Below are 24,557 nucleotides of genomic sequence, written 5' to 3' on the forward strand. Positions count from 1 at the left end.
TGCACAGCAAAATGCACAACTTAAAATATACAAACTATTTACAACATGTAAAAACAAAGGAACATTACAGGAATGTTTAGGCACAGAAAATAAACTAATCAAAAGCACAGAAAATCTCTTTGACACCCAGAACATGCTGACAATGAAAAAACACACAGGACTCTTAATGGGCCTCATTCACAAAACATGAGCAGAACAAATCTGAGTTAATTGTTCATACAACCATTCAACAATTTACGTAAGAATGTTTTTTTTTTTTTTATGATTTACAAAGAAAACCAATGAGTGTACAGCTTGGCATGATACTACTATTATAAATCATAAACCTAAGATTAATCAAGATACAGTTATGGGGGCAAGCAGGTACATTTTCATAAACAATCTGAGAAAACAGAAACAAAGCTTCTAATTTACATGATTAGTTAAGATAACAAAGAGATATGTGCAATAAACAAATGTTATGTGTACATATACATATTAGTTCAATTGTACCAAACATTACACTTTATTTTTTGTTCTATATTATTCTAATAAGTAACAGCGAGTGATGCAAAGACATATTTGCTAATGAATAGGTGTTTTGAGACCAAGAAAAAGCATAGAAATATGATCTCAGGCCATACATTCTTAAATCATCTTTCTTGATTTCGCTCAAGACTGATATAGATTATATCAGATTTGTACATTATGAAGAGGGAAGGTGGGAATTGAAAAGTGCTTTAAAACAATAACAAAAACGACCAATGAGCTCAACATCCTATTTAATGGGTAATATTTATCAGATCATGAGTAAACCTAGAATCTCAAGAAAACAGAATGTGAACAAATGAAATCAAAGTGATGAAATGCACTAACCGTTGAGTCAAGAACTAAATCATTCACAATGATAACAAATGAAAAAGTGCATATCTGTTAGTGCTGTTGCCCTGGACAATTGCTAAAACGGCATCCCCAAAATGTGGGATATGTGAAAAAACCTCTACAAATGCCTTGTTCTCCATGTCCACCTCAAATCTGATTAGCAAGACAGTCTCTAACGGTTCTATCGATTGTTTTGATCCAATAACCTTAGGAGAAATGTGCACAAAGATTTTTTTTTCGTGATTATATAATCTTATTAAATAGATTTATGGGCTAGGTCCATATGACTATACCTGCAGATTGCTCTAAACAAAATAGACTGTGTCTTGGAAAGAATCTTTCAGGGAGCAGTGAATGCAAAAAATTATATATATATATATTAAAAAAAACATTTCAACATAATTAAATGTACAAAAAGATTAAATACATTTAGCTTACAGAGACAGGGGCAAGCAATGTTACTTGTAATTAATGTAATAGTACATTAAATCACAAAGAGGAACAACCCAGAGGTAAGTGCCTTACTCAAGTCTAGGGCATCAAAGTAAGGTCCTTTCAGTACCTCTACAGCAACATGTTACAAAACTAATTGAAAACAAAACAAACTGATTGTAATGCTAGGTTAAGGTAGTTTCTATAGACCTATATTATTAGGTCAGTCCTTTGAGTCTGTTGCTCCAGCAGAACAGCTGAACACTAAAAAGAGGCCAAATCAGAATTGATTTTTGTAAAATTTTCTCTTGGGGAAGCCACATTAACCCAATCATTTGGACAACTACAACAGCAATGCAGTAGTAGCTTGGATGCTTGATTTTAGAATGCACAGGCTAACTAATTTGGCAAGCCAAAGTGCATTATCGAGCACTACATTTGTACAGTCATGGCCAAAAGTTGAGTCAGTGACATCAATTTTGTGTTTCGCAAAGTTTCCTGCTTCAGATGTTGTGGTGTTGATACACATTGTTTCTAGATTATTGCGATCAGATGCATTTTAAAATTATTACAAAAAGCTTTATTGGGCCAAAGGATAAGAACCGTAAGCCAAACTTCACTGTTTTTTTTGGTCTTGGCACAGAATGACCAGCTAACATTGTTTCACTAATCAGCACATGGGAAAGTGTGAACAAAAACTAGTGAGGTAAAATCGCTCTATCATTCTGACTGGATTATAAGAGCAGACTGATTGTTATAAAGGGAGGAAAAAAGTGCATCAAATCATTGTGTTCTTGTGTTAGCAATGGTTACCTCCAAAGAAAGATCATCGCTTTGCATCAAAATGGCCTTACATACAAGGAAATTTCTGCAAAGAACATTGCACCAGAAAGAACCACTTACCGGATCATCAAGACCTTCAAAAAAGAGAGGTTCAACTGCAGTTAAGAAGGCTTCAGGATGTCCCAGAGTGTCCAGTAAGCGTCAGGACAGTCTCCTCCTTAGGTGTCAGCTACGAATCATCTCATTACTAGTGCAGAGCTTGCTCAGTATTGGCAACAAGTGGGTGTGAGTAAATCTGCATGCACAGTGAGGCGAAGACTTTTGGACAAAGGCCTGGTGTCAAGAAGGGCAGCAAAGAATTCACTACTCTCCACGAAAACCATCAATGACAGACTGAAATTCTGCAGGCAGTACAAGGATTGGACCGCAGAAGATTGGTGCAAAGTTGTTTTCTCAGGTGAAGCCCCCTTCCGACTGTTTGGGACACCTGGTAAATCGATTGTCCGGAAAAGAAAAGGTCCTGTGTCATGCCAACAGTGAAGCATCCATGTGTGGGGTAGCTTTTCATCCAAGGGAGTGGGCTCTCTCAAAATGATGGCCAAAAACACTGCCAGGAATAAACATCGGTATTAAAACATCCTGCAAGAGCAACTACTCCCAACAACCAAGGAGCTATTTGTTGATGATCCGTGCATTTTCTTGAATGATGGAGCACAATGTCACAAGGCAAGAGTGATCATGAAGTGGCTCAGAGATCATTAGATTGAAATTTTGGATCTGTGGCCAGGCAACTCCTCAGATCTTAATCCCATAGATCCCATAATCCTCAAAAGGCAAGTGGACAAGCAAAGGCCCACATTGTTATCAACTCTGAGCACTAATAAGGCAAGAATGGATAACCATCAGTCAGGGTTTGGCCAGAGCGAATTCCAGAAGTTATAAAGAAGGGTCATCACTGGAAATAATGACTCTTTGCATATATTGAATGTTTTTACCAATTAAAGCCTTTAAAACTTATGAAATGCTTTTCCAGTAAACCATAGAAACGTGAAAAAAATAATTACAAAATACTGAAGCAGGAAACTTTGCAAAACACGAGATTTGTCACTGCCAATTCGTTTGACCATGGCTGTTATACACAAATAATGCAATGACACATAAAAAGTATTCCAGAGTCTCCAATAGAAGTGCTGATAATGAAATCTAACATGTGTATCACTACTTTAATTCTCACACATGCATGATTGATTAAAGATGGGAAATCATAAGTATTTGCACAGAGATCACATTGCCCTCACTGACAGAATTATAAAGTGCCTTTAAAATGCTTCAAATCATTAAAAGCTTGTTTAGCCAAAGGTTTGGCTGCTTGTAGCATCCGGAGATGAAGTTAGTTGAGTTCTTGTTTCATTAACAAGAGAGAACTCTGGAAAGTCTGTTCCTCCATGACCTCTCAAGCTAACTTGTCCACTTGCAATGCTAAACTGTGAGGATATTCCAGATCGTGAGCTCGGGAATTGAGATCGAAAGTTCTGGTCGAAAGTAGCAATCTGAAATGTCTGACTGATGCTTTGCGCGTCTGTCTTTTTGGGAGAGGTTACTTGGTCGAGGAAGTCCTCCGTCGGTGAAACCGAGGAAGGGTTTGTCTCGTCACCTGAAAAGGAAAAGGAGTGTTGGGAATCTACTAAAAGGCTAAAGTTAGGTTTCTCCAATGTGGATCTCAATGGAGAGTTCATGCTTGGTCTGAACCGAGATGGGGAAGTGAACTGCTTCTCTGTGGAAAATAAAGGCTGGCCAGCGAGACTGGCACTGTCATTTACAAACGTAAGACTCTGGTTGTTCAGGTATGTGTCGTTCTGACTGGTCCTTTCCAGAGCTTGCTGGAGAAACTTGGAATACTCATGCAGAAGGCTGGCCTTCTCGGCCGGAGGCGCTTGTGAGCTGGTTCCCAAAGCTTCGTTGGGACTGCTCTCATCAGAAGAGTTGATAGAGATGCTGGATGTGACCTCGGTGTCCGCCACACTGAAGGAAATCTCTGCTTGCCCATTGGCCTTATTGGAGTAGTGATCGAGAAGCGTCTGCAGGACCTCGTCTGGAAGGACGTTCTTCTCGCTATTGGACTTGATTTCCACGTTCAGTGTCTGAGTCTCAGAGAGGATTGTGGCGGGAACGGTCTCATCAACGACGCTCGCAGCTGCCTGAGTGACGGAGGGCTGCGACACGATGCTGCTCACGTTAAGAGCATAGTCTCGACTAGTGTTGGCCATGGCCGCCTGGAGGTATCGTTTCTTCTTAAGAAACTGCATGGCGTCGTCATAGTTTGTGCTGCTCCCGGTTGGTTTTGCTTGTCCTCCTTGTAGGGTGTCAACCGACTCCATGTCAGGATTTGTCTCGACATCTAATAGGCCTTTGTTGTCCACAATCTCAAACGTGTATCTCGTTACTTTGCTCTCTTCGAATGAGGACAAGGGAGAGAGACTCTGGGACGGTTCTAGAGCCTGTTGTTTCAAACCTCTCCTGCTGGCGATTTTCTTCAGCACTAGTTTCGGAGGACTAATTATCTCATCATTAGACTCCTCCCCTGCAAGATGCCTGTTACCAGGCGGGGAATCAGGGAGCTCAACGGAATAATCTGTAACTACATACTCGTCCTTCACCTTGGTGGCTACAGCGTAAAGAGGAAGACACTCACTTTTGGCAAGTTGGTCTTCCGTCTTCTCCTCGTTATCAGCTTCAACCCCTTTGTCAATAGTGGGACTTGTGAGCAAGACCCGACTTTTATCAGAGGTCTTCTGACGTTTCTTCTTGGGAAGGGTACATTCCTTGGCAGGAAAAGAGAAGCCCAAGCTCTCTGGGGTGCGAAGAGGGCCATCTTTGGCAGCTGCTTTCTGCACCTTCCTGTCCTTATTCTCATGGCACATTCGTCTGTGCTTCAGTACTCTGTCAGTTCTGGAGAAAAACTGTTAGGAAAAATATATAACATCATTTTTCAGCCTGTATAATGCATGCTAAAAATTTAATTGCCTAGTATCGAATCTGATTTACTTTGGACTGCCCTTACCTGATGGCAGTAGTCACACTGGTAAGGCTTCTCCCCACTGTGTGTTCTCTTATGTCTCTCCATGTGGTATTTCTGAATAAATTTCATTCCACACTCATCACAGCGAAATGGTTTTTCTCCTAAAGGGGAGACATGACAGGCTTTTTATATACGCAATATAAAAGAACAATTTAGGCAAGTCAAGTAGGTCTACTTTTCCCCCTCTCAAAGTATGCCTAGACTTGTTTCTCAGTGTATAAAGATGTACCACAAAATAGGGACGTGCAATGGACCACATTTATAAATAGATCATCGACTCTGAAGATTTCACTCTACATGTCTAACAATACCTTGGAGATAAATATAAATGACATTTCTTTTTTGCCACTGGTGTAATGTTTTTAATCCCTTTTTGCTTACCTGTGTGGATTTTCTCATGTCTCTGAAGCAGGTACTTCTGAATAAAGCGCATGTCACATTGATTGCACTGGAAAGGCTTTTCACCTGCAAAAAAAGTTTATTTTTGTACACCGTTTTGTTCTTTTATAGGTCAATTATTCCCACAGGACCAGAACAATACACCACTTACCTGTGTGAATGAAGACATGTCTTTGTAAATGGTAGTTTGTCCGAAAAACAGCATTGCAGTGCTCACAGACATGAGTTTTTGGGTTCTGGTGCCCAAGGGAGCCATCTTCATTAATAGTGAGAATCTATCAAGATGGAATACAGTTCAAAACTACTTCATCTTTCATGCCTGTGAAAATGTCATTTTCACGCTCCAAAATAGTCCCCAGCTCTGTAACTTCCAACGTGACCGGGACTAAGTTTGTCTAACCTATTAGACCTATTTTCAGGCGCTGCGTCATATCATTACGCCTGCTGGACTCATGGTACGGCAGCAAAGTTTCTTGATTATTACGCAGGAATGAGAGTATAGTTCCCAGCCATATCAGCCTAGAAAATCGCAACTTTACATTTTCCGTCGGTCTTAGTACACAATGTAACTACAGAAGAGTCAAGTTTTAAATAGGAAAAATATCGAAACTCTTTGGTCATTTTTTTGAGAGAGATGCTAATGGTCCTGTCCGATTCAATGATCTATGCTAAGCTATGCTAAAAGTGGTACTGCCAGACCCAGAGATCGGCTGAATGGATTAGAAAACGGTAAAACTCAACTGTTTAACTCTGGGGGAGTTGTAAAATGAGCCTATTTCCAAAAAAAAGTGGAGTATCCCTTTAAATTAGTTTTTCACCACTGTTTTGTACTGTAACATATCCCTCACTTAAAGTACTAATAGCATATTGTTTCTTTATCAGTTGTATCTCAGATGCATTATATTAAACCTTTGCAGGCGAGCGCTGCTTTCTCTTCTTTTTTTTGTGACAGTCGGATGGGTCCCTCCCCGGTTTCTTCTCCTTTTTATTCAGAATCAGTGAGTCTGGTACTTTCATCTCCTGCTTTATATTGACCTAACAAAAGAAGCAGCAACAACAAAAATCATCATTAATTAAATTAAATTAAATTAAATTTAAGTGCTCTTAAAAAAATAAAAGTAAAAAATTTGATAGATAGATAGATAGATAAAGCTTGAATGGCTGTACACTTACTGGCATGTTGAGTGTATAATGTAGTTTATGGGAGATTCGCTGTGAGAAAGCTGGTTCATCCTGTCCATCATTTTTCACTGTCTCCTCATGCACCATCAGGTCATCATGGGATATCAGATCATGTGAGGTCAGGCCTCCACCTGCCAGGTCTTCATCATCATCATCATCGTCGTCATCATCCTCTGCCAAAAGGGGATGATTAGCCAAGCTCCGTTCCCCAAGTGTCATATCCAAACTGCCTCTTCTTCCGCTTCCATCCACCCTCGAGGGTCCCAAACCTCTGGATGAGTGGTGAAGTCCCACAGGGCCACATTTCATAAGCATCCCCTCCAGCTTGTCATCAATGTTCATCGCTGAATGCTGAGCAGTTGAGCTGAAGCAACAGGAAGAGACAGGACCAACATAGGGATTCCAATCAGCAGTCAACTCGGTTGTGTTCACAGCACTTCCCCTCCGTCGACCGGACTGAGAGAAACAACAAGCTTAAGTTTTAAGGCAAAAAATATTTGCAAAAAATGTCCCCCTTTTGACAAGCAGCAGCAAAACCTGATGGTTCTCCAGCATGTTTTGAGAAAATAGAAATATGTGACCTTTTCAACAACAAATAAAAAAAAATCCAGGTTTAATTGAAAAAAAGAATGGATATTTTCAATGTGGTCTTAAACTTTTGGTCCCCAGTGTTGGTCTAACTTGTATGCACAATCAAGCAAAAAAACATTTTTATCACCTGCTAGGCAGAGAAGAAATGATAATAAACCCAATCTGACTTGACATGTAGTGAACAGTCATTGTCAGAATTTTCACTATATGTCACTATAATAGGAAGCATTCTTGCATTTTATGTCAGATTCACGTTTTGATTTAAGAACAATTAAGATACAGAAAATATTATCGATCTAACTGTACTGACACCATTGGATGAAAACAAAAACTTGAACTAAAAGTAGCTGAATAATCTTATTCTGTAGAGCTCTTTATAGATATTGAAGTTGTTTCTTAATAATTGAAGAACTTTACAACATTGACACTGTTATTGAACTGAATTGAGCTGAATAATGACACCATTTTCTTCTGCAGTGCAGAGCTAGTTTATAGCTGAAATTGAAGTTTATTATTAGATGTTTAGGTGAAGAAGGAAAAAACTGAATAGTAGCAGCTACATATGCATCTGGCATGTCAATCATCAACCTAGACTAAATAAATTACAAATAGGAACTGGATCAACGTATGATTTAAATGGTCCAAAAATGAGTTTAAGCTTTGTGCATACAAACTTATTCTGATACGTAAAAACTACAAAATAAACTGAAAGTATATGACTGTTTACAGTGACACTCAAACACAACACGGGGTTGCCTGTTGGCAGGCAATGTCACAGATACAGCCGAATTTCATTTGACATGAGGTTAATAAGACTACTGAGTTGTAATTATGGCTTAATGTATTTCATTATATTAATGTAGCGTTTAAAATCGGCCTGATCTCCATCTCTATGCTGCCATTTCATCACGCACACAGAGACCGGACTGCAAACATTTTCACGGCTGATTGTCACGCAGACCCTCGCGAATGAAGAGTATACGTACCGCATGTGTTGTCAGTGAAGCGCTGGCGGCGGGTTCGAGACGCTCATGACGTGTTTGTCAAACTTTACTGCGATGCTGCGGCTAGCATGAAAGGCTAGCGAGCTACATTCCATCTGCAGCTGCGCAGCGGTGCATTGTGGGATCGCAGCGGACCCGCTCTAATGAGACTGACGGGTATGGTTTGCTTACTGTTACAGTAAGCAAAACTGTTTGAAATATATTTAACGCAATGTAATACATACATGTAGCTAATAATAAATATCTAAATATTTAAATGTATGTAACGTTATTTATAATCGCATCAACATTTATCTCGCCCTAGTATCTAAAACTTAGTTATTAACTCTCTACTGTAGCTACTCGAGTAACGTTAAGATTGAGAAAAAAAAAAAAAAAAAAAAACTTCCTGAACTTTCAACTGTTCATACATAAAATTAATTCCCCTATTTATTTTGTCAAATCTGTTAAATTTCATATTCACTTTATTTTAGGCCTATGTAACGCATTTTATAGCATAAACAAACTTTAACGAACTATTCACCCTTAACAATACTTTTTTTTGTTGTTGTTGTTATTGTTATTGTTAAGGTTGAATAGTTCGTTAAATCTGGAATCTTATAGAATTCAAAAATTTGTATTTTTTTATTTATTTAATATCAACACTCCCAGTTTCTGTTATTACAAAGTCTGAAAACTGCCAGTGCTGTAATAATTAGAAATGCCATAGGAAATATCATATAAGGAAAAAAAAAAATATATTGTAAAGGACAATGGGGGACCTTTGAGTGAAAAAAGATGGGAACCATTGCCCTTGAAGAGGTTAAAAATGTTAGTTCAAATTTTTTAATTTGTGGTATTGACTCAATTTGTAAACAAGACACTCGATAAAGACAGAAGACAGATAGTGTTCACTTGTTTAGCTTGTGTCAAACCGTCATGTCTTGCAAATTCAAGCAAAACCAAGCGTCTGACCACGTCACTTGTATTCAGATCGTTTAACTTTATGTACTGTCTATGATTCAGATAGGTCTGTGAGATCAAGTTTTTAGGCTATAACACACCACTAGAGGGAAGCATTACAGCCCAGAAACAAATAGAGAAGGAGATTCCTCCTGAGAAAATGGCTGAGGCAGCATTACTGGAATTTTGTCAGTTTAAATTATTATTATTTTTACCATTTTCAGCAGTACACTCTGCTGACATCTTAAGTTAAAGGTGATGTCTTATTTTTTAAATACGGTAACACTTTAGTTATTAACTAGTTGCTTTTAGCATGCATATTACTAGGATAATGGCTGCTTATTAGTACTTATAAAGCACATATTAATGCTTTATTCTGCATGACCATATTCTACATTCCATAATCCTACCCAATACCTAAACTTAACTACATTACTAACTATCAATAAGCAGTAATTATGAGTTTGAGGCATACCATGGTCACATTTTACATTTTAATTAAAGGGGACAAAAGACAAGACAGTAAATATGACACTCAAGACATATGAAAACACAAGCCAAATGATTTTATTTTTTTATTATTACCATTAGTGTTACACAATCAATGATTTTAACAGTATATACAAATGGTTATCTCTACACCCCATAAACCAAAAAATGAACCAAATGACCAGGGGTAAGGCTGAGTTACACATGCAACTCTAAAAAGGGGAAATTATTATATCCAGCCTTTCCTGTGACCTTCATATTCCTTTAGCCAGATTTCTATCAAAACATAGACCCACCCACTCATCATAACAGATGACAAATATGGCATTCATAGTGGACAAAGAAAATATGCAGAGTTAAGTTTTGAATAAGGCATAAACAGCATATTAATATTTCTCAGATGAACTGAACCATATAAAGGGAGGGGGTCAGTGGTTATAAACAGCTTAGTTTTTATGGCAGAATGAGCAGAAAGTTACAGACCAGCATATTATGATGAATTTATGGGACTTTGTTTGCTGTATGGGCGTTAGGGTAAATTTAGTTTGCATGTGAATAAGACCAGTTACTTTTATTTTCGTAGGAAATTTGACTCTTGGTGTCCTCCGCGCCAGGTGATAAAGATCATTTCGCTTGTTCCACAGAAACTGGACATGTTCCAGATGTGGGAGACCACCATTATGGGGAGGGGTGTGGGCTATGATAAAAATGGAACTGCTGGATTTTTTTTTTCCTCCCAAAACCCACCCTCATATTTTGCCTTGACAATTTTAATCTGTGCTTTTGTGTTTTATGGTTAACTAAAGAAGTAAAAAGATAATGGAAAAGAAAAAAGGAATGATTTTAGCAAACATATTGGCATCAAAAAGCATAAAGATAAAAAAAAAAGAAAAAAAAGACAAATTATTAAGAAATCATTCCATAGTTCAAGATGAATCGATCTTAATTAAGTTGTTCTTCTGTTTCTGTCTGAAGTGTTAAGTCATTAATTGTATGCAACCTTCACAAACTGTCTTGTGTAGGTCAAAATAGTGCAGTCACAAAAGTAACCAGATCTAAAATCTGGCTGGTGAACATGGAAATAAATAAAACAGCACCACATTCATTTATTATTTGGACTGAAACTAGTGTATGTCAATATTATTCAATACCTTTTTACACCAGAGCATCTGGTGCAAGAGGTTGACAAAAGTTTAGGATTGAGAGGAAGACTTTAGTCCCCAAGGTCAGTCTCTAGGAGTGTGTGCTTCTCTGGATTGACATCTCCAAGGCCTCCTGGTGTTCTGGTTGTCATGGCTGGAACCCTCACATCTTACTGAAGCACTCTTTAGCGTTGTTCCACACTTGAATTCCCTTAAAACAAAACATGCTTGTGTTTAATGCAACTTTTCTACTTCTGTCTGATAAATAGTCTGATGAGTATAGAGTATAGAGTTTTGCAAAAAAAAAAAATATATATTTTTTTTTTTTTGTTGGCACGGACCATACTTACCTTCTTGCACATGCTGATCTGCATGATGGCATAGCTGATGAGAGCCTCTCTGAGATCATGGTCTTTCTGCTCTTTGAACCTTTCAATGTCCACCCATGCACTTTTCACATACTCGCTACAAAAAAGACAAAGCTATTTTGAAACATTCTTGCCATGAAATGGAATGAAGCTTGACATGAGTGGTTATATCCTCAAATCAACATATTTTTAAGATCAACTCAGTTGTATAATTAGGCTGGTTTTGGGTTCACCTCTCTTTCACAGAGGCTGCAACAATATGAGCAAAGTATGTGCATTTGGAACATATCTGTCCATTTCATAATTTTTGTGCTGCCACAGAATGAAAAGGCAGCCTCATAAACCCTGAATTTATAATAATAATATTTTCTGACAACATTTACAGCTTTTTGTCATCAAAAGAACATAAATGCATATAAAGTGAACTGTACAGTAATCAAGCACATTTAAAAACTTATGATTAGTATCAATTATCTGCAATATATCCTGAAACTGAAGAGCATAAAGTCATAAAGGGTGATCTCGAAAGTACAATGATTCTGACGTGACCTTAAGACAGCAACATAAAACCCTGAATCTGTGTTGTGACATGATCAGAGGGTCTATCAGAGGGCACTGCTTACTCGCATTCTGTTTTTCTTTCTTTGACCAGTTCCTCTCCTTCTTCAATCTGTGTCTCCAGCATTTTCAGCTTGGCCTCTCTCTGCTCTGGGGTCTCTTGTCCAAAGAGTTTACTGGTCATCCCCTTCAGAGAGAAGGTCCGTACCGTCTACACAGGAAAAGAAGTCAATGACACCTATTGGCCCGCAGTAAGCCACACTCTTCCTCCCATGTTTTTTGCAGAAAGACTGTTTCCTCCCTTTTTTTTTTTTTTTTTTAGCCAAGTGGGCTTAGTAATTATCCATATCAGCCAATCAGGTCAGAATGTGTTATGCATGTCGCTGGCTTTTTGCGCAGCTCAAATGTTTACATGTTAAATGTGCCATTGAGGTAATTCTTAGAGGGCTCTATCCACCCAAACGGCAAGGCGCACAATTTTAATTGCATAGAACTGTTAAAAAGCCTCACTAGTAAACCCGAATCCTTCTAAAGCAGAGGTGGCCAAACTTTTTACTACAAAGGGCCAGAAATCTAACTAACTAATCTAAATTTAGATTTGTTTTATCCTATACATTTCAAAGCAGAAAATAAACCAAATGTGTTTTATAATGGTCTCTATTTTTTCCCTTCCTCTTGTGACATGACATGGGCCTGAGTTGGAATAAAACCATTAAGACTTGCTGGAAAGTCCCTCATTCCAGACGCAAGAAGGATGATGTGGAGTTCTGTCTTTGAGAGCTGTCATGTGATTGAATGGACACTGACCCCAGTGGCGAGTTCCTCCCGCTGCTGTTTCTTAGAGATCAGATCCTGGGCGGCCATCTCCAGTTCAAACTGTGTCAGTTCATGCTTCCTACACACTGCCCTGTGAAAACACACATTCACCACAGCATATACAAAATGAACCATAAAAGCAGACAATCTACTTGTTTCTTATGAAATTGTTAAACTGAAAGCCTAGGTGACCTGCAGCGTGATCGCTTTCAGAAAAACCGGGCACTGATGGGGGATTGTGTAAATAGTGTAAGAAAGTTGCATATGTGTAACTTTATCAGCCAGTGGAGGCTATCGGCTCCAAGGAGTTCTGGGAACGGTGCAGTTTGAACAAAATGCACATTTCTAATCAACCTCACTGTTATAACAGCTTTTGTTTAGTATACTTCAGTTCACGTTTAAAGGGGTCCTATTATGCTTTTTTACATTTTTTTTTTTACAACTTTCTTTAGTGTGTAATGTTGCTGTCTGAGCATGAAAAAGTTCTGCAAAGTTACAAAGCCCAAAGTTCACTCCAAAGTGAGTTATCAGTAAGCACTGTTTCTGAACTCCCTGAAAATCCTCGATTCGATTGTAGTCTTGAGTTTTCTTCCAGGAACGTTCAAATCACAGTATCTCATTTAAATAATTCCCGCCCAAGGCATACACAATAAAAAGGGGCTGGTTGAGTTGCATTAGTAGTGTGTTATGATAAAGGTTGTCTCATTTCCAAAACATGGTCAAAGCGTCTGACCACAACACACTGTTCCAGCCAACCAAATCAGAGCACATTGTGAAGGAGGAGGGGCTTCAAGGAGTTACTGACAGCCTGGGAAGAGAGGTGCTACAACAATGTAAAATATGTGTCAAATGTTTTTATTGATGTTTGGGGCAAACTTTTGTTTAGGTTTTTTTTTTTTATTACTTTAAAGAGGCTACATGCGATTTTCTGAAATTTAAACTCGCGACTGACACCTGTGGCCAAAAAACGGAACTGCTCTTCCTTTCTGCTTGCTCTCGTACGTGCACACTTCACAAGTCATCCGCTGCAAAGAAGTCAACATTATGTTTACAGAGGTAAGAACAGTCAAATACATATATTGTTTGAGAAACTAAGTTTGTTTGCTGACTAGCGGTGGTGGCAGAGTGATCTGAAACGTTTAACATGAACGCTGCTTGACGTCACATCCGCAGACAACGCGCGAAAAATCCGACCCGACAGAAAATAGGAAAAATAGGATACAGGCTTATAGGTGCACCCACTGTGAGCTGACAAGGTGTCAGTATGCTCATCAGGAGATGTTTGAGTCATAAATGGTCAAATAAAAAGGCTATTGTTACGTTTATTTTGGGGGAAAAGTAAGTAAGACCAATTATGCCCTTTTTTCAAATATTGATTTTGAAGTTGCCATTAAATGTTTACAATTCTCATTTTGGGTGAACTCTCTCTTTAAGATAAGGACATTCAGGCAACACAAAATGAATACTGTACCTTACTGCGTCTGCATAGAAAAGGTACTCCTTCAGCTGGTCAGCGTAATGCTCCTCTTCCTCTAGGATATCATCTACAGAAGCAGCATACCTGTAACAAACAAAAGTGCCCGATAAAAGGGTAGTTGGCATATAACATGTCCATGAACTTTACCTGATAATGTCTATAGGTCGTGTATACGACCATTCAAAAGAATGGGCTCAGTAAGATTTTTGTTGTTGGTATTGTGTGTTTTGCACTGATGCCAGGCTTGATCTTTTGTTATAAATAATCTTGTTTTTTGGTTTGTTTCCCTTAAATTCCAACTAAAAAGATCAAACAAATAAAATAAGATGATGTACTTTTCATTTAAAATAACGGAATTACCCGAAATAGGTATTACTGGGTCTTATTTAATAAACCACTTTCCGTTGAGTTTCCAGGAAAAATAACTATATGTTTTATATATACTGTGACCATGATATAATATTTTGGTCATACTGCCCACAACCTAACATCACAAACTGGCATTCTGGTAAAACTACATGTATTATCCTCTCTAAATCAGACGTAGAGCCTGTGGAACTAATGCCAAACCCGCAGCAGAGCCAGTTTGGGGTATTTTGTGGAATTTTTAGGAATAGGTGAGCGACATGATCCATAAAACAGTCTGACAGCTGTCAAATATGGGCTGATGATGGACAGGTTGTTTCTTTCAATGCTGAGACAGACAAGCAGCGCATTGGGCTCTGACCTTTGACCTTTGTGCTAAGTATAGCAATCTGGAATCCATCAGGACATGCAGCAATACAAAACCAGTATAGAAACGAAAGGGACTGGTTAAAGACTCACTGAGGACATTAATGCAAAAGAGTCCCTTTTACAACATCCTCATCATAACGTTGAAAAAATAATTATACAGCTAAATATTTTGGCCATGGCTCCCAGAGATTCACAGCACGGTCTGCCAGCAAAATCAAAACCCGAGCCTCCCAAGGGCTCATCTCTCTGGCTACTTGTTATGGGGGGGGGTCGTGAATGGAAATATGAGAGGATTCAGATCAATCTGGCAAATGTGTTTTACAGCTCAGTAGCAGAAGCACACACATGTAGAATCACAGGAAAGTCCTGGGGTGTATCATACAGCACTTCCCTCAATGAGCTCTTGGAGGGTAACGGGATCGTCCCAGGTAGGAGAAATACAATCAAAACCAGCTGCAATAAAATCTTGCACTAATCCTATAAAGATACATGAGAATGGCTCATAAAGCAGCCTTCATCTGTGTTGCGTGCGCTGTGAACTTACGCGTCCATGTGATGGCCGGCACTCTGCAGCCCATCTCCCATCTCTTTCTCAATGGCACTCCACTCGCTGTCCAAAACAAACAAAGACTCACATTAAACCACTGCAGCTGACCACAGCTACACAATCGCAACCCAAAAGATTTACCCCAAAAATGCTTCTCACAAAAACGGTTCAGAGGCACATTATAAAACATGCCTGGCTCTTTCAAATTGAGGGTACATTATTGTGATTGTAACATTGTGAGATAAAAACTGGTCTATTCATCACACAGAATGACTGTATAGAGAAGATATGAAAAAACACAAACGCTTTTACTTTCACCGTTGATCTTAATTTATTTTTTCTTTAAAAGTAAAAAATGGTAGTGTACACGGGACTGTTTCAATAGCTGTCAGGAACCTAAAACGTCTTTTTTTGGGACCTCGGATAACGACACGCATGTAAACATGGTCGTTATATGGAAAAAAGGAGCCCGTACATTCTGCAGAACAACTCTTTATGTGTTGTAAAAATGTAAGCCATATGGGTTTTGACATGACATAAGTAAATAATATTAAATATATAAGTAAAATATAAAAGTGAACAATTTCCTTGAAAAGAAAATATTACCTAAAGACTCTTCCATAATTTCCATGCACTTTGTAGACTCCATATAGGCGATCAGCTGCTCTCTAAAAAAAATAAAAATAAAAAAAAAGGAATGAAAGAAAGAAAAAATTTGTTGAACTCTAATAATTGATTCTGATTTTAAGAAACATTTTTAAAAAAGTTAGAATAATAATCAACAAAACAGCTATTTTCATCTTTAGATTCATTCTATGATTCAAATGCAACCACATATTAAGATTTATACTTTAGATCATTTGGGGAAAAATTTTAAAAGATTGCCTAAAATACTAATGTTTTTCTTTAGTAAAAAAGGGTGCTTTCTAAAATGTACTAAAAGAATTGTTAATGAAATCATCAGAATCGTTTTCCTTACAATTCTCATCCCTATTAAAAACTAATATATATGTTTGTTTGACTGAAAGGACTTTTTCTAACAGACTGAGCAGCATGTTCGGCTGTGTTGACTTTGTTTACACTCACCGCCCGAACTCTCAGCAGCTGTGAAATAACAGACTGCAGCTCATCACCGTAGTGTTTCATTTCTGCAAATCTCCTGTGAAACAAACACACACAGACACACACAGGTCAAGTTTCAGGGTTAACAAACAGCACGGTCATATCTTCATGCATTTTATGACGATGTGTTACACGGTTTGCAAAAATAACTTACTTGTCTGGGTTCTTCACTCTGAATGTGGCATTTAAAGCCTTTAATCTTGAATCGGCCTGTAAGGAGGACACAGGCCAAATGTTGACAGACAGATTGATGTTTGGGTTTTTGTTTGTTCAGATGGTGTAAAGCAGAATTACAGCCACTCCTTACAACAATTCTTTTAAACGACAGATCAGATAAACACTGCAATATGGCAATAATATACACTAACGTAAAATACTGCTGCTCTTTCGTGTTTGATCCAGAATGGTCCAACAGACTTCCTGTGCCTGTTTACATAAACTACAGCGTACTGATAACAGATTCCTCACCGCAGTAGCAATTCAGTCACTTCACACAATTTTTATTTGATATCAACACATATTTAGTCAGCTTCATATCAACATATGAATAGTGACCTATGGTGAGAAGCGATATACTGTATATAAACAACAGAGTCATGGCTAGAGGGTTAAAGAGAGAAAGAACCTAATGAACTGGAAAGGGCTGATATACCTTCGCCTGAAATCCTGTCTCAAACACGGTTTCCTTCCAACCATTTTCCTGTGGGACAGAGAAAGGACGCAATTTCTGACACCGACAAATGGCATTATCAGCATTAAATGTCAGTTAAAACATTTTTTTTTTTTTTTTTACAACGGAAAAAAGGGCTGTCAATTTAACAAATTAATTTAGTTCAATTATTAAAATGCACAAATACTGATTTGAGTCAGTAAGAAATTAACACTTAATTAGCAAGGATCAATTAAAATGATCAAAAGAACCAGTAAAGACATTTACTTTCTATTCATCAAAGAATCCTGCAGAAAATGTTTCACGGTTTACACAAAAATATTAAGCAGCTTGTTTTTAACATTGATAATGACAAATTATGTTTCTTTAGCAACAATCAGCATATTAGAATGATTTATGTAGAATCATGTGACACTGATGACTGGAGTAATGATGCTGAAAATTCAGCTTTGACATCACTGGAATAAATTACATTTAAAAATATTTTAAAAACAGAAAATAGTTATTTTAAACTGTAATAATATTTCACAATACATATTTTTGCTCAAATACTGAGCAAACTTTGTTAATGTATGTTCAATAATATAAAATGTATTTTTTATATATATATATATATATTAAAATATAAAAAATATACTGACTTTTAAAGCCACTTCTAATAATGACAATACTGCATTTGAAACATTTTTCATTGGTATTGTACATGTGGCTACTATGTAATTAATTAATTTCAATTTCTACTAGGCTGTCAATTAATTTCAACTTAAAAAAATAAAAACATTTGACAGTCTAGTAGAAATAGAAATTAATTAATTACAAATAAATAAAAAATACATGTAATTACAAATTAATTAACTGTAACATTTAATTAGACATTACGTATTAATGACAAATATCAGAAGAACTTTATTGTCCAGACTCTCTACCTCGGTGAGGAATGAATAGAAGATCTTGTCATTGGACAAGACTGGGTGCGAGGCCACTCTAAGCAGGAAGTTCTCTAGTCCAACCCTACGCCGCTCCACGAAGTCAGGGTCCATGTTGTCTGCTGTCAGCTTGTGCCAGACAAATTCAGCCTGTTGTACAAAGCATGAAGTTACAGTGTATGAAGGCAAATTGCATTTACAAGAAACAGTAACCAAAGCATCTTGTTTGCAGCATACCCGTTTTTCAGGCAACGGCGGAACCACCACAAATGGATAGGCAACTAACAAATAGTTTCGAAGGAGCTCAAATTCGCTATAACGCCTCCAAAGAGAATCTGGGACAGGATTGGTCCCTTCTGATGCAGCATCCACAGGCCTAAAAACACAGAATAAATGACTGTCAGAAGTGGAATGAAACTTAAAGAAATGCTCATTTTAAATAGCCTTTCAATAAAAAATTTGTTAGGTTTGGTATAAACCTTGATATATACAGTACCGGTCAAAAGTTTGGAAACATTACTGTTTTTAATGTTTTTGAAAGAAGTCTCTTTATGCTCATCAAGCCTGCATTTATTTGATCAAAAATACAGTAAAAAACAGTGATATTGTGAAATATTATTATGATTTAAAATAATGTTTTTTTATTTTAATATACTTTAAAATATAATTTATTCTATTCTGATTTGATAGTTATTTTCAATGTAGGAAACAGCATTTATTCTAAACAGAAATCTTCTCTAACAATAGAAGTCTTTACTATCACTTTTGATCAATTTAATACATCCTTGCTGAATTAAAAGTATTCATTTCTTTCAACAAATTACTGACCCCAAACTTTTGAATGTTAGTGTTCATTTTTACAAAATATTTATATTTTAAATAAATGCTGTTCTTTTTTAACTTTTTATTCATCAGAGAATCCTGAAAAAAGTATCACAGGTTATAAAAAAAAAGACTAAGCAGCAAAACTGTTTCCATCATTGATTTCTGGAGGATCATGTGACACTGAAGTCTGCAGCAATGGCAGATGAAAATTCAGCTTTCCATCACAGAAATAAATTATATTTTAAAGTATATTAAAATAGAAAACCATTCATTTAAACTGTAATAATATTTCACAATATTACTGCTTTTTCTGTATTTTAGATCAAATAAATGCAGGCTTGATGAGCACTTCTTTCAAAAACATTAAAAATAATAATGTCTCCAAACTTTTGACCGGTGGTGTACATCTCTTCAAAAATATTAAAAACACTTCTGTCATGAAATGTGGGGTTGGTTAACAGTTTAAGCTAATTTCTAAATAAAATTAATCTGAAATAAACACAGTAGAGATCTATGAGGTTTCAAGTTGTGGTTCTAGTTTATGAAAGCAGTCATTTTAAGGGCCTTTTCAAACACATGCCAAAGGTTTAACAGTGCTGTGTACACTTGCAGAGTTCCCAGTGCATGAATCCATGACTCGAGTGCTGTTAATTTAGGAGCAGAACTCCACTAAATCACACTGCTGTGTAGGAGCATGTATATGAACTCTCCAAATTTAATTAAACATCTCTGCAGTGTCAGTACTGCAGTTCATATAGGCATGCCACTACTTTTTGATCAATGAAATTCAATGACTTTTCCAGTCGTTCCCTTTTATTGGGCGACAAAATAATTAAGAAAAAGGTTAGCCGATATAATGTCAAAATATACATATAGCCTAAGTTCTAAGACATGAATACTTATATTCAAGCAAGGATGCATTTAATTGATCAAGTGACAGTAAAGACATAATGTTACAAAATATTAGTATTTCTGTTCTTTTGAACTTTCTATTAATCAACTCAACATTAAGCAGCACCACTGTTTTCAGCATTGATAACAGTAAGAAATATTTCTTGAGCAGCAAATCAGCATATTAGAATGATTTCTTAAGAATCGTGTGACACTAAAGACTGGAGTAATGATGCTGAAAACTCAGCTTTGCCTTCACAGGAAAAGAAATGCATTGTAAAACATATTAGTTATTTAAAATTGTAATAATACTACACAATATTCCTGGTTTTACTGTATTTTTGATCAAATAAATGAAGCCTTGGTGAGGATAAGAGATTTCTTTCAAAAACATAAATCATACTGACCCAATCTTTTGAACTATAGAGAACACAAATGCTCAACTTAAACACTTGTTTTACACATTATTTACCGTGTAAACAACTTTTTTTTCTGATTGTTGGAGCCCTCAGTAATACAAATGGAAAAATGCAACAAAATTAAGAGATACAGAGAAGGAAATATACATTGGGGGTGGGGGGGGGGGGCACTGAAGAAAAGAGGGGAGACTTTGAAATAAGATCCTAACTTCCCAAGGGCTCCAGGGAAGAAATGGGAGCACATAATGTGCTCCACACTAATAATCCATGATGAAATCAAAGCACAAGGAAGGTGCGGATTGGCTGACAGGCATTCTCCACTCAGACTGTACAACTTTCCCCAAGATCAGTGGCACCAAACTGCTCTCTAAAGCCCACTGTGTGTGTGCAGTATGCCTTCCACATGGTGCTTACAAAAACACATGCTTCCTTTTATGGAAACGAGCAACAGTACAGCACTGTTAAGTTATCTTCATGTATAAAGAATCAATAAAGCCAAAAATGTTATGCTAATGTTAGCATCACGATTACTACTCTTTATATACTGTTAAGGTCAGGGATTTGAACGAACCCTTTAACCCTGAGCGTGTAACTCGTCACGTACCGTTTGTGCAACAGATATGAACGATACCTCAAATCATGCGGCCTGTTGAGCAGAGGTATGCTTTTACATTTTCAAGCAATCAAACTTGTAATTTTCCTTGTGGGACAGTCAAATAGTCGAATAAACCCTGAAGGAGGGACTTGAGTCATATCTTTGCAACGACCCAGAAAACCCAAACAAACACATAGCAAGCAACATGCTAGAAACACAAAGGTCATGGAATCGATTCCCAGGGGATGCATACTGGTAAATTGTAAAAAACCTTCAATGCATTGTAAGTCACAATGAATTAAAGTGTCTGCCAAATTTTGGAATCTGCTATTGGCCAGTATCACACACATCATACGCATGACCAGCGTCGGCCAATAATGAGCCTACGTTCTGACGTACAACCAAGAAGCGCTGCGCTGTTACACTACGGAGATGGTTGAATAAAGTCGTTATTTTGGGGGATTTTTGCGCACAAAAATGTATTCTCGTCGCTTGATAAACTTAAGGTTGAGCCACTGTAGTTACTTGGACTATTTTAATGATCTCTTAACTAACTTTTCTGGGCTGGCAGATATCAATTGCCTTGCAGCCTATGAAGGAGTGAGACAGCTCTCAGATTTCATAAAAAAATATCTTAATTTGTGTTCCGAAGATGAACTAAAGTCTTACGGGGTTGGAACAACATGAGGGTGAGTAATTACTGACAAAATTTTCATTTTTGGGTGAACTAACCCTTTCAGTGTCACGTGATCCTTCAGAAATCATTCTAATATGCTGATTTGGGGCTTAAGAAACAGCAAAGCAAATCCCTGGCAACCACCCACAACAGCAACTTTTTGCATGAACAAGCTCCATTCTCATTTAGTTAAAAAACTAAAAAAATCTAGTTCTGGGTTCTTTTCCATTTTTTTTAGACGTACCAAAAAACATGTTTGAAAAAGTCTTGGTTACAGGCAGTGATTTTATGATTTTTACCACTAAGTATTGTTTTCGAATCATGTGATAATATGTTATTGCACTCTGGCCAGCATGCGTGTTTGGCCCTGCTGGAAACACAGACAAAGCACATCTGCCTGAAGCGCTGACTCATCACCCTCTCCAGAATGACAAGTCCCTCTTTCCAACACAAAGCTTGGCGGGGTGACGGGGTCAGAGTGAGAGGTGAAAGTTACACTTCTGCTGCATATTACTTCCTGTCCAGTGGGATACTTCTGTTTTGTTTTATTTTATGTGATGTAGAAAGAACATGTTAAAGTGACAGACCCAGGCACAGGAAGAAGAAGTCTAGTGTAAACATTTAAGTAAAGAGAGGAAATCCGAATGGTCTCGAACCAGTCCGGCTTCCACAGTTTCTGAGCTGGTACAGTGTGCTGTGACTCTTTGATGTTTTGCAGTTCGCCATGCTAGTACAGCGTGAGCATAGTTCAGTCAGAAAGTCAATGTGTAAACTTACCTTATCTACAGCTGGATATTCATATTCACAATGGGTAAAAAAACATTAGTTTCATTAGCTCCATACTTCCAGCTGTCATTACAGGTGCTTTGTTTACATATCTCTAAACTAACTTCATCCAAACCCCTGATCTTCATTATCATGTCAAGAAAGGACTACATGCAATACTTATAGGGTAGGGTTTACATGGCTTCTAGCCTCCTTTAAAGAACAAGTATTTAGTTAATACTTTTGTATAGTTTTGGCTTAACCACAGAATAAATGGTATATGTCAATAGAAACTTCATATGCATGTTATAATTCATCAGTTGATGATTGGATTGAGGCAGATCTTAATGCATGCTTGCAATCGATTGAAAGAAAGGGGCAGAGTTTATGCAGAAAAAATGATTGGAGAAGTCCGGCATAAGTCACCAGAGATATCATTTCACTGGAAGATCAAGTTATAAGATAAAAAATAAATAATAAAATGTCAATAATAAAACATGCACAAATTAATTGTTCACAATAAGATCTATAACCTGAATTTTAGACAATAGATTTGATGATGAGTCGTAGCACTGTGAAAGGGAAGTGTCTTACCGTGTCTCTATAAGATACACTGTATAAGTCTCTTGCATGTTGACAGCATTCTTGCCGGTCCTCTTCTCTGCTTCAGCCACACTGATCTCCATCTTCTTCAGAAGACTTGTCCCTTTTTCAACCATCTGTAAAATTTGATCCAGAAAAGCACCATATTTAATATGCATGTTACACCACTACAGTATCATTATGATATTTTCAATGCAAAAAAAGTACAGGTATTTCTATGAGCTGATTTCTCTCATGTTTTGACATATTTCCTGCTGAATCAGGAAGTTTGGACACATCAATGCACTCATCCTTTTTAAAAAAATCTGTTCAGAAGTATTCACAATGTTTAGGTTAAATCTCCTGCTTTCATTTTCAATTTATAGTTTTGCTCAGTATGGGTAATCCCCATCAGATACAAAAATAAAATCGTAAAAATATTATTATTATTAATATAGACAATGAATTTATGAATGATTGGATTACACAGGATGGTTTCAAACTGACTTTCAGCACCATGACAGACTAAGGTTTAGTTTCATAAAAAGAAAACTAAATTAAAAGGTACATTTGTGTTAAGAACATTGTAGTAATAATTTGATTAATTTCTAAAGTCTAAAATGATGCTATTAAAAAAAAATAATAATAAAAGATATTGGACATATTTTGTCCCATATTTCAAGCATCAACCCATTAAGAAATTCGAGTATGAAGCAGGACTAACACATCAGATGACTGTATGATATAACGTTACTGGATGTTTACAAACTACGTGGCAAAGGCTCTTCATTGACAACAAGGTAAAGCTACTTGTGTGGCTTTATATAATTATTGTTTACATAATTCATAAACACTGTAATAAAAAAGTGCAACAACATACATCTAGCTCATGTAATGTGTTCGCAGAATCTCATGATATTTTAGCAATATTGATAGATGGGCATTCATGAGCCAAAGCAAAACACTGCCGTCCCGCATATATCACGCGCTCGCACGCGCGACATCTACAAATCAGCACACATTATCGGCCACCCCGCATAAAAAGATTCTGTTACGGGCTTTACCGTGTTTTTTAAGTTGTTTTCCGACTCCGAAGGAGTCAGATCTGTGTTTCCAATCACCGCTATATCTTCGCTTCCTGAATCCGCCATGGTTTGCCCGTCTCGCGCATGCGCGTTGACCACTTTCACTGTTTCACAGCAAGTATGTGCGCGTGCACGCGCGCGTGACATACAGATACTCATAAAATAGCACTAATGTTCTAAAAAATTCATTCTTTTGTTGAAATGATTAATATTAATAAAAAAAAAAAAACTGATTAAATGCTGTACGGGTAATAGGCCTATGTCTCTTTAACTTTATTAAGTTTATTAATGATTTCACCGGATTATTTTTCCTACTTTATCTGAGAAAACAGTTCGAGCATTAAGCATTTCCCAACTGTGTTCAAAAGTCTGTCATTATCACGAAATTATTTGAATATAGCTATTTACATTTTGTTGCAGCGTCACGACAAAACTGGACAAAAGTGCGGAATCTGTCAGTTTTGTATAGCTTAACTTTTGTGAAAAAAAAAAAAAAAAAAAAACATAGGCTTTACATAGACCTATTATTATTAGTATCATTATTATTATCATTAGAAAAAAGGAAAGCAAGAAAGAAAGAAAGAAAAGTTGAAAGA

At 37.1% G+C, this 24,557-nt stretch overlaps 2 protein-coding genes across 2 annotated transcripts; both read right to left on the bottom strand.

Moving 5' to 3' along the window:
- Positions 1-1,609: 1,609 nt before the first annotated feature.
- Positions 1,610-8,453, bottom strand: znf148 (zinc finger protein 148). The gene is made up of 7 exons (XM_084420808.1): positions 8,314-8,453; positions 6,728-7,192; positions 6,464-6,589; positions 5,706-5,829; positions 5,537-5,620; positions 5,138-5,256; positions 1,610-5,036 (listed from the first exon to the last, which is right to left on the bottom strand). The coding sequence occupies exons 2-7, from the start codon at positions 7,076-7,078 to the stop codon at positions 3,426-3,428; spliced, it is 2,415 nt and encodes an 804-aa protein (XP_084276934.1). The 5' UTR covers positions 7,079-7,192; positions 8,314-8,453; the 3' UTR covers positions 1,610-3,425.
- A 1,365-nt stretch (positions 8,454-9,818) lies between these two features.
- On the bottom strand, positions 9,819-24,079 carry snx4 (sorting nexin 4). Its single transcript, XM_084421396.1, has 14 exons — positions 23,941-24,079; positions 22,889-23,013; positions 18,361-18,499; positions 18,124-18,273; positions 17,180-17,227; positions 16,682-16,737; positions 16,492-16,564; positions 16,012-16,073; positions 15,403-15,468; positions 14,118-14,207; positions 12,638-12,737; positions 11,896-12,041; positions 11,255-11,369; positions 9,819-11,115 (listed from the first exon to the last, which is right to left on the bottom strand). Exons 1-14 carry the CDS (start codon positions 24,025-24,027, stop codon positions 11,068-11,070), a joined length of 1,305 nt encoding a protein of 434 aa, XP_084277522.1. The 5' UTR covers positions 24,028-24,079; the 3' UTR covers positions 9,819-11,067.
- Positions 24,080-24,557: the final 478 nt, after the last annotated feature.

Source organism: Rutilus rutilus (genome assembly GCF_951802725.1).
Source record: "Rutilus rutilus genome assembly, chromosome: 10".
NCBI lineage: Eukaryota > Metazoa > Chordata > Actinopteri > Cypriniformes > Leuciscidae > Rutilus > Rutilus rutilus.

What these genes read in the sequence shown, in the direction of transcription:
- znf148 (XM_084420808.1), bottom strand. Translation starts at nt 7,078, where the DNA reads ATGAACATTGATGACAAGCTGGAGGGGATGCTTATGAAATGTGGCCCT. An exon ending in AGCAGCGCTCGCCTGCAAAG is followed by an intron (nt 5,830 to 6,463) that starts GTTTAATATAAT and finishes CCATCTTGATAG; the next exon opens with ATTCTCACTATTAATGAAGA. An exon ending in AGTGTGACTACTGCCATCAG is followed by an intron (nt 5,037 to 5,137) that starts GTAAGGGCAGTC and finishes TTTTCCTAACAG; the next exon opens with TTTTTCTCCAGAACTGACAG.
- snx4 (XM_084421396.1), bottom strand. Translation starts at nt 24,027, where the DNA reads ATGGCGGATTCAGGAAGCGAAGATATAGCGGTGATTGGAAACACAGAT. An exon ending in CGCCGTTGCCTGAAAAACGG is followed by an intron (nt 18,274 to 18,360) that starts GTATGCTGCAAA and finishes TTTGTACAACAG; the next exon opens with GCTGAATTTGTCTGGCACAA. An exon ending in GGGAGGAACTCGCCACTGGG is followed by an intron (nt 12,042 to 12,637) that starts GTCAGTGTCCAT and finishes TTTCCTGTGTAG; the next exon opens with ACGGTACGGACCTTCTCTCT.